Source organism: Rutilus rutilus (genome assembly GCF_951802725.1).
Source record: "Rutilus rutilus genome assembly, chromosome: 8".
NCBI classification, from domain to species: domain Eukaryota; kingdom Metazoa; phylum Chordata; class Actinopteri; order Cypriniformes; family Leuciscidae; genus Rutilus; species Rutilus rutilus.
Window position 1 is genome coordinate 30,150,881 of NC_140222.1, and position 15,720 is coordinate 30,166,600.

Below are 15,720 nucleotides of genomic sequence, written 5' to 3' on the forward strand. Positions count from 1 at the left end.
CGCCTGTCTGCGGCTTGTCCAGTTCAATGAATTAAAATCCCTTGACCATAAACAGCTCAGCTCTCGAGGAGAGACCGGCGTTTGTGTGTGTGTGTGTGTGTGTGTGTGTGTGTGTGCGCGCAAAAGCGTCTCAGAAGTGGTGTTCTGTTGAAACTCGCGGTGTATAATAGAAGCCCACCACAGAGCAGATCTCCATGGTATCATCCTTTAGAGCAGGAGACAGTGATGCACCTGCTAATTATCATCTCCAGCTGGTGAGTTAAATGGAGATCTGTTTTCAGGGCCACCTCTGACCCTGTGCTCTTTACTTGACGCACTTCAAACCCTGTTGGGGAGTCCATGCAGTAGACTTTAATGAGGCCCTGTGTTTGCCCTCGACGGGCTCAGCGAGTCGGAGGCTGCACTTTCATCCTCAGCCATCCTCGCTTGATGTAAATTGAAAAGATCACAGCTATGGGGAGAAGACCTATAGTGGAAAGGCCTCTCTGCATAGATTATGAATATCATAACTCAACATAAGTCATCTCCCCCCAACACCCCCCCCCAAAACACACACACACACACACACACACATATACCCCCCCAAACCCCCCACCCTAGCTACCCACCTCCTACAATACCATAGTTATAATTGGACCCAATGGGGGACTCTCCCTTTGATCAGATTATAGGCTGAATGACTTTACACTAAAAAATGTCACTGCCAAATAGGTTTATCACCTGTAGAGCTAAGCTCCCCTCTGATGCCCCACCCGCTCACATCTCGTTAATGTTACTCAAAGTATAGAAGTTAATTAGTCTGACTGATCAATTATTGGCCAAGCTTGTGCCGCCCAGTTATTAAATTGAAGTGAATCACCAGCATTATCTGTGAACGTGATTTATGAATTGAGTATTAACAGAGGAAAAATGCATTGTAGTTAATTGTATCATCATACAGGATATATATATATATATACTCTAATGGGCGCAGGCTGATAGGTCCTTTGTCATCTTCTTACGATCACATCATTACTGCATGGCACAAGCTAATTGGCCTTTTCTGGTCCTGCCGCCAATGAGATTTCTTGCTCAACATTAAAATAGTCTGGTTCAGTGTTTGCTGTAAGATAGTCCTCCATCAGAATTCATCTGAGATCCTTCACCTCCCCCAGCTCCACCTGCCTAGATCTGCGTCCTCCATCAGAGTTAATCTGAAACCCTCCACCTCCTCCAGCTCCACCTGCCTAGATCTGTGTCCTCCATCAGAGTTAATCTGAGACCCTCCACCTCCTCCAGCTCCACCTGCCTAGATCTGCGTCCTCCATCAGAGTTAATCTGAAACCCTCCACCTCCTCCAGCTCCACCTGCCTAGATCTGCGTCCTCCATCAGAGTTAATCTGAAACCCTCCACCTCCCCCAGCTCCACCTGCCTAGATCTGCGTCCTCCATCAGAGTTAATCTGAAACCCTCCACCTCCCCCAGCTCCACCTGCCTAGATCAGCGTCCTCCATCAGAGTTCATCTGAGACCCTCCACCTCCTCCAGCTCCACCTGCCTAGATCTGCGTCCTCCATCAGAGTTAATCTGAGACCCTCCACCTCCAGCTCCACCTGCCTAGATCTGCGTCCTCCATCAGAGTTAATCTGAAAGCCTCCACCTCCCCCAGCTCCACCTGCCTAGATCAGCGTCCTCCATCAGAGTTCATCTGAGACCCTCCACCTCCTCCAGCTCCACCTGCCTAGATCTGCGTCCTCCATTAGAGTTAATCTGAAAGCCTCCACCTCCCCCAGCTCCACCTGCCTAGATCAGCGTCCTCCATCAGAGTTCATCTGAGACCCTCCACCTCCTCCAGCTCCACCTGCCTAGATCTGCGTCCTCGATCAGAGTTAATCTGAAACCCTCCACCTCCTCCAGCTCCACCTGCCTAGATCTGCGTCCTCCATCAGAGTTAATCTGAGACCCTCCACCTCCCCAGCTCCACCTGCCTAGATCTGCGTCCTCCATCAGAGTTAATCTGAAACCCTCCACCTCCAGCTCCACCTGCCTAGATCTGGTACTGGATTTATGCATGTCTATTTATGCAGCAGCAGCATACCGTACATGCTCACATCAGTGTGTCTGTGTATCTATTAGCATTAGCAGTAATATATATATGAGGGGGGGCATGTGTAATTGTAAATAATAAATATTAAGTAACGTTATATACATTTATTTCATTAGATATACACTTATTGTAATTCAGAAAGATTGAAGACATTCTTGTGCACAACCTTTTGTTTTATCTCCTCTTATTTGCCCACTGGGTATGGTGAACGTTCTCCTGAGTGTGAGTGGCATTTTGCTTTCTTTGATTCTTCAAAAATGAAGACTGTTTAATGGATTGTTTGGGGAGAGCGAGAGAAGTGAGGGAAAAAAGACAACGCATCAACATGAAATATTAATATGGCGCCAACTTTACATAAACATAAAAGCACTTAGCCAGTGTGAATATGGAGATGACACTTGTTAATTTAGTGCCGCTAAACTTCCAGTTTGATGCTTTGGAGTATTCGCCATATCAGCTCAGGGACTCTGTGAAAAAGAGATGCACCCCAATAGGGACAAATAGAACAAAAGACAACAAAAATTAAACTTGTTCAATATGAAGAATGCCACATTTTGTGAACATCTGGAACAAAACCTCTTTCCACATTCAAAAGGGTCAGTGGCGATTCACCCAGGTGATTTTGCTGCGCTCCTAAACTGAACTGCCTCTTGGTATTCTGTGGACTGCCTAAATGCTCTCGTTTATGGTCCTTGCTTGATCTTCCCTAATGAAGCAATCTAAACTGATTATTGATATGCATGCTGCTCAGTGTCAATTGCAGGCGTGCAAATGAATTGCCAGCAGATGGTTATGAGCACCACAGAATATGTAATCAATTTGGTTACCTTAGATTACCTGGATCAAGCACCGCTTCATGGTTCATCCCCATGTGTTCGTGCACCGCTGTGTCTCATGACAGGCTTGGATGCTTTGATACAGAAGGCTTGGGAGTATGGGGAAAAATCTGGTGGGGACATGCATATCAAATACTTCCTTGGTCATATTATGTATTTATTAATAAGTATGCATTATAAATATGTATGCACATTTATTTTGGCTTATGGGTCAATTACAAATAAGATCACATTTTCATGAACTAACCTTTGCTTTCTCTAATTTCCTATTCTATGGTTTTCTTGTCACATGACAACAAAATGTTTTCTGCATGTTTGTTACACCCAGTGTTGGGGTGTTACATCTTGAATTACGTAATCAGATTACTTTTTTCCAAATTCGGAGTAAATTTACACCGAAAAATTTGAGTTACTTTTTCAAATAAGTAACGCAAGTTACTTTGTCGTCCAATTTTTTGGCTGACACCGGTCCTGACACATTGAGATAAATGGGGTGTGAGTGCAGAGGTGGTGTGTGTGTGTGAACATAATGCTTATTGTAGTTCTAAACTAAATGTAAACAAGCATTTATTAATCTCACTTACACAAAACACATAAAAATATAACAGAAACATGTTTCTCAGAATATTATGTAAACCTGCAGTAATTAAATGTTAAACAACACAAATATACTTTATGTATTTAATCTCACTTTATTAACCAATGTCTTTGCTGCTGACCTTCAATAATCCAATTCAACCATACCAATAAGCAAAAATGTTTAGTTAAACATCATATTTGTTTTAATCTTTTCTTTTTTTTTTTGCTAATGTAAGAGTATTTAATTTACTTCTCCTGCGTCCTCTAATTCTGCAATCCAGAATGGCATGAATTTGCATTTCCTTCAGCTGGAGGCTTATTTATTTCACATAAATCACATTTTCTTCCACCTTTAAAATATTTTTAAGCCCCGCAAAAATAAAAGAACACATTTAATTCAAAAGTTGATTTTCATCACTATCAGACTGGACTCAACAAAGAACTAAAAGCAGATAATTGTATACCATATAATGAAAGTATATGTATGTTGAGAGAATTTAGGAAGTAGCTAGTAAGAAAGAGAAGGGCAAGAGAGACCAAGATTCTCTGCCAAAGTCATTTTGCTCTCTGGCCCCACCCCTGCACACGGCACCATTGCTTCAATTAACAGAGCAGCAGGTGCTCTTGAGAGATAGAAGGCTTTTCTTGATTTCTTTCTTTGGTTTTTAGGGTGGGGGGTGACCTGTAAATGTGACACTTCACACTCTGAATGGGTTTGCCTGTTCCTCCACCTATTTCAGAGGTGTTAATTTAACTCTCTCCCTCTCTTTCCCTCTTTTAGGTCTCCAGTTTGAAGAGTAAGCTGAAAAAGCAGTCGACCGCTACAGGCAGCGGGGTGGCTCGGGCCTTTCTGCATGCTCAGGCTGCGTTGTTTGGCTCCTATCGGGACGCCCTGAGATATAAACCTGTAAGACTACCACTCTTCTCTTCAAGCTCTGCACGGAATATCACCTTATCATCACTTTATCAACACCACGTACCATCTTGATACATAATTTAATTATTTTATAAGTATGCGTTTATAAATATTTATGCATTTTTATGTGTGCTTATGTCAGTGACTAAGATCACATTTTAATCATTATTACATTTTTATACTATTTTCAACAAGTTTTAATGACTCTAAAAATGTCATGTGGGTTTATCATCGACTTTTTATTTTAAAATATAAACAAGTTTTAATGACTCTAAAAATGTCATGTGGGTTTATCATCAACTTTTTATTTTAAAATATATATTTTTTTCATTCTTAGACTTTAAGAATGTTTCAGTTAAACCTAAGAAGTGGCCTATTTTTATTTTTTCAGTCAAAGCCATTTCAAGAGAAAGAGAAAGAAAGGCTGAAAGAAAGGGGAAAACAGGTGCAGAGAAAGGTGGGCCTGTCTGCATAGCCGAAATGTCAGATGTTAAAAAGCCTGGACTGTCTCTTTGAAGTCTCAGGGCCTTCATGGTCTTCTCAGACCCTCTAAACTCCTGAAATGTGCCTCCCGGTTACGTGAGTGGTGTTGAGGAAAACAAAGTGTGCTCTCTGTTTGTCAAATGTGGCCATCTTTGTTGGCAAGGCAGAGAGTAATTGGTTTGTGTAGACCCACAGAGCGAAGATACATTATTGATGTTTTAGCAGTTGTGCACAAACTGTCTTTTCGCCGCTAGAAAAAAATACACATATGCTCGAAGTCAAGTCTGTGAAACTCTTAGCCTTCAAAGCGCTGCCTCAATTGAGCACATTGTCTGCAAATCTACATGGAATTACCACTGTTTTCATGCTTTCTTTTTTTTTAAATAGAAGGCCCTCAGTCACGCCACTTTCATTTGCTTCGCTTTTGCTTTAAAACACAAGCTCAAATATGGGTCGCTCTTTTTGACAGTCGGCCCCATCTCATTAAGAGTCTGAGAAGTCGAACGATTGAAAATCAGCCTTTGTGCTGCTTTATTTTGATTAATATTTCACTTTGTTTTTACAGAGACAAAACACCCTTATGTCTTTGAAATGACAGCATTGCAGAGCTATTTAGTTGAAAACATTGCATTAGTTGCAATATTTTACTATAAAATCAGTCATTTTATGCATCATTTCAGAGCATTCCTTCTTGAACTAAGCCTGCATGTATCTGAAATGTGATAGCGGTATTTGATTTTACACATCCAGTATTTCACCAGGATTACTGTCATGTTCTGCGATAATGGCTTATATTCTGTGTGCTGCATTTCTAAAGAGTTTCCTCCATTTGCAACGAATCATCTGTGTGAAGTTCCGCTCTGCTTTATGGAGCCCATATGCTTTCCCTTCAGCACCTTAACATAGCGCCGACATCTAACTGAGCTGTAAATGAAACAATGCAGGGAGTCATAATTAGCTCCCATGCAAGAGTCGGCAATCATGGACTTATATAGGTCACCGTAGTGTGATACCTCATGGGTCTCTTTTGTTATTGACCCCCGAGCACCAAGAACGATGGTAACAAATGCGCAGATCAGACAGGTTTTAAGCCACGCCGCTTAGCTGTTGTGAAAATGAATTATACAAATTTATAACTGGATTATAATTAAAGAACAAAAAAGAAAGGATGCTTGAAATGCTAGCCTTTCTTGCTATTGAGCCTTGTTCGTGAAACTCGAGCAGAATGAATTTTTCTGAAAATTTTTCGTAAAACCATTTTTAAATAGTCGCATACTATTCAGTGGGACAATTCGATACAATTTGCTTAGGAATAGTTTACTATGTATAAATATTTGCATTCAATGTCATTTATATAAGAATAGTTTTACAACCAGTTAACAGAATTAAAAAAAACAAATTATACAGTTCTAATATAAATAATCTCATTCAGTGCGTCAATGTAGAGTGGCCGAGAGAGCTCACCGCAGTGCAACTGAAGAAAACACACTGTAAATAGACAAACACAGAACATTTTCATCAATTTGACAACACGTGCTGCAAATACTCACAACGCAACCAAATACAGAAACGCACAGCAAATACTCACAACGCAACCAAATACAGAAACGCACAGCAAATACTCACAATGCAACCAAATACAGAAACTTGCTGCAAATACTCACAATGCAACCAAATACAGAAACGCACAGCAAATACTCACAACGCAACTAAATACACACAATGCAACCAAATACAGAAACGCACAGCGAATACTCACAATGCAACCAAATACAGAAACGTGCTGCAAATACACACAATTCAACCAAATACAGAAACGCACAGCAAATACTCAATGCAACCAAATACAGAAACGCACAGCAAATACTCACAATGCAACCAAATACAGAAACGTGCTGCAAATACACACAATTCAACCAAATACAGAAACTTGCTGCAAATACACACAATGCAACCAAATACAGAAAGGCACTGCAAAAATTCACATCACAACCAAATACAGAAACGTGCTGCAAATACACACAATGCAACCAAATACAGAAACGCACAGCAAATACTCCCAACACAAGCAAATACAGAAACGCACAGCAAATACTCACAACACAACCAAATACAGAAACGTGCCGCAAATACACACAATGCAACCAAATACAGAAACGTGCTGCAAATACTCATAACTCAACCAAATACAGAAACGTGCTGCAAATACTCACAATTCAACCAAATACAGAAATTTGTTGCAAATACTCACAATGCAACCAAATACAGAAACTTGCTGCAAATACACACAATACAACCAAATACAGAAATGCACAGCAAATACTCACAACACAACCAAATACAGAAACGTGCCGCAAATACACACAATGCAACCAAATACAGAAACGTGCTGCAAATACTCATAACTCAAACAAATACAGAAACGCGTTGTTAAACACAGCACGTGTTGTCAAAGTGATGAAGATGTTTTCTTAATTTGCTGGTGTTTTTTCTATTTGCATGTTTTTTCTAAATGCATGCATTTTCTACAGTTGCGTTGAGCTCTCTCGGCCACCATAACAGTGCAATAAAATTTGTGTCGGGATGGTTTTACGAACGATTTGCATAGAAAAATGTTGTTTTCAACCTTATAAGCCCAAAAACTTTTCCAAATCTTTTTCTAATTCACACATACGGGCAAAGTGTATCCTCTCAACAAGCCTTAGATCTCTTCTGGCAACTTTTTTTTGTATTCTGTTCATGTGACATGATGTAATTGATTGCAACGGGTGATGATGATAAACAAGTGAGCGCAGTCAAACAAAACATCTGTCTGTGAGACTCGGATGAAGCAGCACAGTTAGCAGGCGTTTTAGCCAATAGCGGACTGTCTATAGTCATTAAATCTGGCTTTCTTGTCCCCAGGGAGAGCCAATCACCTTCTGCGAGAAGAGCTTCGTGGCACACCGCTCCAGCACCATGAGAAGTTTCCTTGCGATGGCCGTGAACCTGCAACTCTTCAAGCAGGTAAAGTGGAAACGATGGAGGAGATTTTCACAGTTTTAAGCCTCAACCATAAATTACTTAAAAACCACATTTGTAGTGTTCCTGATTTGTTCATTTGGTTGACAAGTTTATGATATTTATATAGATACTCGTTCAACATATTGCACAATAACTCCAAGAGGATTACTGTTTTGCTTACACTTGAACCATCCAGCTCTATTTATAGCCATGATATCAAGCCTCTTTCCTTCCCCCTCCGCTAAAGTCTTAATTTATACCCGGAATGAGCAGTTGCGCATTTAATCACATCTCCGTCTTGACGCGCCATCCACATAACGTTCCCTCCAAAAACCCAGATAGTGACCAGCAGTTCAAAGACATCTCCACCTCCCGCCCATGCAGTAGCTCCGGGAGAGGCCTTATCTCCAACTTGGCCGTACTGCAAAAGGCCAGCACCGCAGTGCCCCGTTCTGACCATGAACCACATCCGCTTGGAGGCCGGCCCTGCCTAGAAACGAGTAGAGGCTGGCTGCCAAGAGATTGCGGGGGTAGTCTGTCAACGGCGACCTGCTTTCTGTATCCTAACCCCCCCCCCCCCTCCCTCCACGGCTTCCAGCGCCTGATGCTAACTCACGATCACCCTGCCAACGAGAGAGAGCTCGCAGCGCTCTGGCATCTCCCCATCTCCCTGTCTGCACGGGTCCGGTTAACTGGTTCTTCCTCCAGACTCTCATCACTACCCCCTTGACACCTTCAGATGCAGCGTTTTTTTTTTTTTTATGTGTCGTAGTTGCATTCAGCAAATTTAGTTGCTTGGAAACGTTTTTCTAGCTAGTGATTATGCCTTTTGTTCATGTCATAATTAAATGTGAAGATCACAAATCTATTGTTATATATTCTAGTTTTCAATGCATTAACATGGCGTTTTGCAACATTTGTGCACCGTTAATATAGCATAATGAAATAAAGAAATTTAGAAAACAAATGTCACCAACTCCATCATCAAGTGTTTGTTCCTAGATACTATTCCTGGAGATTTCTCGATTTCAATCGATTCTTATTTTGAAGAGCTTGAATCCCAAGAATCGATCTTTTAGTCTATGAACTTCACTAAATATGAATTTAAGCGCACCTGCTATCCAATAAATCGCAATAAGCTTTGTTACTTTTGACAAACAATAAATATCTTTAATGTGCCGTGACAGATCACTGTAGCCACTTCAGTTCAAGCGTGCATGAACCGATCATCTCTTCCTCTTTACTACTAGTTAAAGCATGACATAAACATTAATGAACATCAGAAGGTATGTTTAAAGATATGATACAACTTAACGAAATGTATCATGTCTCATGTAATCGCTCAATCAGTGTTTCAGCTGCGGAAAGACATACAAAAAATAACAGCTTGTAAAAAATGTCACGTAACATTTACCTCAGAAAAGCCATTTAATGTCCAAAACCTCTTTAGTCAGCTAGAAAAATGAACTCTATAGAGAAGCATTGTGCTGAATATATATGCACTATTACTGTTATATATCTATTACATGTTTTGCTTAACCTGTTCTTCAATTCAATTCACATTTATTTGTATAGCGCTTTTCACAATACATATCGTTTCAAAGCAGCTTTACAGAAAATGCATGTGTCTCCATTACAATTTAGAGTGATCTGTTATCAGTGGTGACTGTGTCCAAGTTATATATTTCATAAGTTATATAAATCCATCATAAAAACATGTTTTTATGCCACCATATTTCAAAACTGAATTGAAGTAGAAACATAATTATATATCATTAAAAAGTAATTGACAATTTTGTTATAAAAAACGATTTAAATGTTTGTATACAAATAAGTTGTTAATTTTAACCATTGCTATTATAGTAATGTACCAGTTGACAGGGTTCCCTGAGTGACTTTTTTCACTTGAGAAAAATTGGCATATACTGTAGCTGATATGTATTCAAAATTAATTGATTTCGAATCGCACGCTTGTAAATTGAAATCCAATCAAATCATGAAATTTGTTTCAATATCCAGCTCTATTAGATACCAGCCTTTAAATATCCACTAAATAAGCAGATAGGTAGGAGCAGTGTCCAATTAATGAGGCGAGAGTGTGTCTGTAACACGATACTGAAGGATGAGGGTTTTGGATAGGTGTAAATTTGACCTGATCACATGCTCTAATTGGGTGTCTGAGGCTGAACCCTGTGGTCCAATCACTCATTAAAGAGATTGTAATGAAGTTACCCTGTAGCAGAGTCCAATGAAAGGTGCTGACCCCTAGAGATGTCCTCACCCTGTTACTGGGACACCTGAGACCTGTTCTGGCCCACTGTTACTCCAGTGGTCCCATTAAAAATAATGTTTTCTTCTCGGCGGTTCAAAGCACTTGTGCAGAAATCAAGAAGCACATCCGATTTATTAGTGGTGCATCACTATTGCTCTACTTAGGCTTACAACAATAAACAACTTCAAGGTAACATTGGCTGAAAAGATGTGGAAAAAAAATCAAATATATTTATACATTTCTAAAACAGTATATATGCAAGTATGCAAGCATTTCAAGAATATTTTATATTTAAACATAAAATGATGCATTAATACAAGCATTTGTCTAGTACCTTTTAGTCGATGTTATTAATTAATCCTATAAGGATGCAAAAATTGTCAGATTAATAACTTTAATAAGTTGGAAGACTAAATAAACTTCCATAAACTTGAGAACATTTATATATTCCTTAATGTCTTAGCTTTGTTTTTTTGAGTTTATAGACCATAAAATACACAAGAACCCATATTTTGCATTATCCGGTAAAATGATTGACTGTACTATATATCATCTTTACATATGTTTTATCTATATTCCTTTACATAACATCTTTATTATTTACCTGTATTATATTTAGTTTCGTTAGTTTCTTTTATATATTTAAAATATTTTTTTTATATCAACTTCAATATAAGTTTGCACATCCTTCCAAAACAACCAAAGACACTGACATAAAAACAAAAACCTAGACTGAAGTTTGACTATATGATCTGATGTTAAATATTCAGAAAATGTTTTTAATATCTAATTATCTTCTATTATTTTTTTATTTTTTTATTTGGTTCGTTATACTTGTATAAATATTTTCCAATCATGTTTATTTTCATACTTCTGAAATGTCATAGGCCTAGTTTTAATGGGCATATTTATTAGATCCCTTTTATGTCCTCTACATGACAAGAGAGGAAATTAAACTTCCCAAAAGGCATTGCTCACACAACATTCTCCTCTGCCATGTTAATCCATCACCTGATGTAAATTACACACAGTGACCACGTCTGGAGCAGTCTAGATGGAATTGTTTTGGTGTTGTTCTCCATCCCCCTTCTTCCTTAATAACCTGTGATACTTTAATTTATGGCGGCAGTTCATTGAAGGCAGACTGGCCAAATTAAACGCAGGAAGGGGCTTTACAGACGTCTATGAAGAGGAGATCACAGAGGGGGGCTTCTGTAGAAGTGAGTGCCACCTCTCCATCTTTCAATGAGTGAAAACAGCTCGCACACACTCGCACTACTTTTACCCTTGGGGAACAGTAGCTACAATAACATTAGGCATTTTGAAATGTAACATTTAAAGGAGCTCTTGCAAAATGACATTTCTGTCATTATTTACTGACGTACAAAATCAGAAATCTTGAAGAAGGTTCATGCTGCTCTTTTCCATACAAATAAAACAGAAGTGACCAGTTGTTAAAGCACAATGAAAATAAAATAAATAAAAAACCCTCTATAAAAGACATGCAGGTTTGGAATGAAACAAGGTTGAGTAAACGATGACAGAATTTTCTTTTTTATCAAAACAAGTTGTTTTCTTTTTTGTTTAAAAGTTGTCAAATTCCTTCTAAATCTGCTCAATAATTTTGTAGAAACTGATTATTTTTTCTGGATTTTTCATTTCTATTTACATTTTATTGGAAATAGGAAACATTTGTAGCATTATAAATGCCTTTACTGTCACTTTACTTTTCAATAAAAATGACTAATTTCTTCTAATATTTTTTGATAAATAATATTTTGTTCTAAATGTATTATTAACACTCTCATGCGGTTCTGTTTCTTAGGTAATACAAGGTCTTATCAACAGTGGATTCACACCAAGGTGGTAAGCAGCAGGCAATTATTCTTTTTTCTGCTCATAATGTTAATGTTAATTTCGGTTGAATAATTAAGCCCAAAGCAGCTGAGCGCCTTTATTATTTCCCGTCGGTTATGAGGTGATGAAACATATCCAGTTGAGCGAATCGCATGAAAGTGGAGATGCGATGCCAGGGAAGATGGTGAAAACTGTGGCGTGGGACAGTTAAGATGTTGAGACAGGCTTGATATGATGTGACAGCCAGTCATCGGAGATGACACGAGACTTCTGGCAGGAAACACAGCCATTACTCGATAGATTGAACAAAAGAAAAGGACTCTTTTCTTCTCTCCTTCCCTCTGCTGTCTTCCTCTCACCTCTCTCTGCGCTGTCTCTCGCGCCTGTTTTCTTTTTGACTGTCTCTTTGCGTCCCCCCCCCCCCCCCCCTCCCCCTTCTATCCGTCAGCCGGAGCCGAATTAGTTCTCTGGAGTGCCTTTTTCAAAAGGTTTTGTGTAAAGTTCACCTCTTCTGACTGACACAAATCCATAAGAAAAGGGCCGCAGCGCCATCATGTCGGTCAAGGCTTTGGGATGTAAACTCGGCAGCATCCCGCGCATTAGCGTGTTAGCCTGGCAGCATTCATCTGGTAAAGACCGATGTTACCCGGGAACGAGAGATAAATTCCGACAAGAAGAGCTTCCTAGAGCGTCACTCTCTCTGGTTTCACACTTGTATAAAGGGAACAGAACTGGTTAATAGTTTGTTTTAATGGCAAAGTTGTTTCTCATTGCTTTGGGGCAAAACAAAGGTTTTGACAGGAGGAACAGGGTGTTTATTCAGCCGTTAATGATTTGTGATGTGCGAGTAAAAGTGTGTATATTTTATGTGAGATGTATTCAGCAAAAGTCTTACGAAAAATTCTGGCACGTTCTCTGAAAATGCGTACGTTCTCTTCTCCATAGCGGCAGAGGGCAAAACCAGTCGTGAAAAACCTTCAGATGGTAAGAACACACAAGAAAAGCCATTCTTAGCTTAGATTTATGAAAACAATATTTGCTATTAGCAGATGTGGGATTACACTATGGTGATTCATATTGCAAGAAACAATGGCCATGTTTACACGCACAAGAATTTTGATAAAATGAAAAAAGAAGATATTTTAAAGAATGTTGGTTGACGGTAACCATTGACTTCTATAGTTAGAAAAAAAATACTATGGAGGTCAATGGCTACCGTCAACTGTCTGGTTACCAACATTCTTCAAAATATCTTCTTTTGTGTTCAACAGAACAAAGAAACTCATACAGGTTTAAACAACTTGAGGGTGAGTGACAGATTCACCAAAACATTCTGTCATCATTTGTTCACCCTCAGGTCGCTCCAAACTTATATGACTTTCTTCTGTAGAACATTAGAGAGATTTTGTTTTATATTATAACATGTATTGTGATGTATGTGATAGCCAGTAGTGACCAATGTTGTTTGGTTCCCAATTTTCTTCAAAATATCTTCTTTTGTGTTTATGTGTTTATGATAAATCAGTATTTTAGTTACTAGAAATTTGAGTCTGACAGATTCATGTGCTTGTATAAAGAATTTTGCGTCTACATTTTGGCAACCAATATATTTCATGGTTTTTCCTCAAAATCTGTGCAGAACATGTAAAAAAAGAAAGAAAGTGGGCTTGGATTTATGGCCTGAATTTGGTAATTCACCACACTCTTGCATGCTATTGTTAAGAACATGACAGACTTAAGTTTAATTGATTAAGTTATTGTGCAGAATTACAAACATTGCAGTGTAAAGGTGCAGTAACATTAGCATTTCCACCAGAATTTAGCAGAAATTTTGAAAGAAAAAAAAAAGGCACATTTTCAAAAGTATGTTGATGAATGAAGCACAGCTCACAGAAGCAGCTTTCTGCTGGTCAACAGAAATTCGCGTGACGAACTTGAACTTGAACGCTCTCACACGAAAATCCTGGTCATGCAGATACTTATTGAAATGAATGGATTTTGTGTGACTCACCTTAATAATTGACAGTCATATTACTTTCCTTGTACTGTACTGTATTGATCATGAAGACATATTTTGAAAAACGTTGGAAACCAAACAACTTTGGAGTCCATTGACTTTCATTGTATGGACAAAAAAAACTAAAATATTTCTCAAAATATCTTCTTTTATGTTCTGCAGAAGAAGAAAAAATCACATATGTTTGGAACAAAATGTAGTGAATAAATAATGACATAATAAAAAAATAATTTCATTTTTGGTTGTGGTTAGTTTTCCACAAATTTTGTTGTTCAGCTATTGATTATAGTTTTCTCTCTCTTTTGAAAGGCCAAAGATCACGCAAAGCGGAAAATACGTGACATGAAGGGCAAGATTACACAAAAGGTGAGTTATTCGGAGTTCTGTTTATCAAAACCGTGCATTCAAAAGCCTAAAAATGCTTTCTGAATAAAGCAGCTCACTGTCTCTCACCTTCACACTCATACAGACTCATGCACACACACTATTTAAGATGGATCACGTGACTTCACCCATGGCTCGCGCTCAGGCTTGTGAAACCTGCTTAGCGCTTTGTTCGGGAGTGTACATTTCTAACAAGTGCGCCTCTGGCGATAGGCTGTCATGTCAACCCCCCTCCCTAGCATCACCTTTCATACTTTTTGCATATTTCATCAGTGAGCGAGTGATTTCTTCAAAGCTAATGTAACGAGATGTATGTTTCCATAACACTGATGTCTTTGATAAGGCAATTGTGGCGTGAACTGTCAGGCCAGGAGCTCGGAAAGGCGGCCCAGAGGAGACGAAACCTCTCACAGTTGATACGCCGGATGTTAGCTGCTGCTGTCTACTCTGCTTCAGCTAAACCAAAACAGATTTGAACAAGACGCTTCTCAAATGAGTCAGTGTTATTGGGTGTGTGCGCGCGTTGGTATAAATAATCATGCGGTCTGTTGCCGTACAAGACTCAAACGGGCTTGTAGCATAACATTTTGAATAACTCACACTGGCCAAACTGGGTACATGTTAAGAAAGTGTTGTGTGCTTTCTCAGTTTCCCTCTTTCTTTTTTTTGTTTGCTTTTTGGCAGGACGCTTAAGATGAGGAAAGGTCCTTCACATTAGGGAAAACCACATCACTGAAAGTTCACTGGTTCAATAAAACTCCTTCTTTCTCACGTGAAATTCCCAATGCGCAAATTCCTATTGAATGGATTTCACCTGCAAAATTTCGCAGAGTAACGCATTTCCCTCTCTTTTTTTGCTTTTTCACCAGGACGCTGAAGAGGAGGAAAATTCGAGTCACATTTCGATTAAATTTCGCTCGCAAAAAAGTCCCATTGTCGATAGTGTAGCAACGCATTAAACAGAGTGTTTACACAAAAGTCCATTTTAAACCAAGCCGTGAATTTAAGTAAAATCTATTTGAACACGAGTGAAATCTGCATAGGGAACTCTCACTCCGATTGCCTAAATTCCTATTGAAATTAGTAGATTTCGCTTGCAAAATTTAGCAGAGCAATGGCAAATGTCTTTAAAAATGACTTTTCGCCCCCCTGTGAAACATAAAATTAGATATTTTGAAGTACGTTCAAAACTGGGTATATATTGGGTGCTTTCTCAGTTTCCCTCAGTGTCACATTAGGGACATTTCACTGAAAGTTCACGGGTTCAATACAAAAGCAGTCAATAGTG

The 15,720-nt window shown here is 39.0% G+C and overlaps 1 protein-coding gene across 3 annotated transcripts in view; it reads left to right on the forward strand.

The window, feature by feature from the left end:
* Nucleotides 1-15,720, forward strand: part of dennd1b (DENN/MADD domain containing 1B) — an 89,981-nt gene that overhangs the window by 62,749 nt on the left and 11,512 nt on the right. For 2 of the 3 annotated variants that reach the window (XM_084415983.1, XM_084415981.1), the window contains 6 exons: nucleotides 4,282-4,407; nucleotides 7,804-7,905; nucleotides 11,304-11,394; nucleotides 12,000-12,040; nucleotides 12,977-13,015; nucleotides 14,358-14,414. In XM_084415983.1, coding sequence (XP_084272109.1) covers nucleotides 4,282-4,407; nucleotides 7,804-7,905; nucleotides 11,304-11,394; nucleotides 12,000-12,040; nucleotides 12,977-13,015; nucleotides 14,358-14,414 — 456 coding nt within the window. The remainder of the gene's footprint in view (nucleotides 1-4,281; nucleotides 4,408-7,803; nucleotides 7,906-11,303; nucleotides 11,395-11,999; nucleotides 12,041-12,976; nucleotides 13,016-14,357; nucleotides 14,415-15,720) is intronic. The other variant, XM_084415982.1, reaches the window with a different exon arrangement.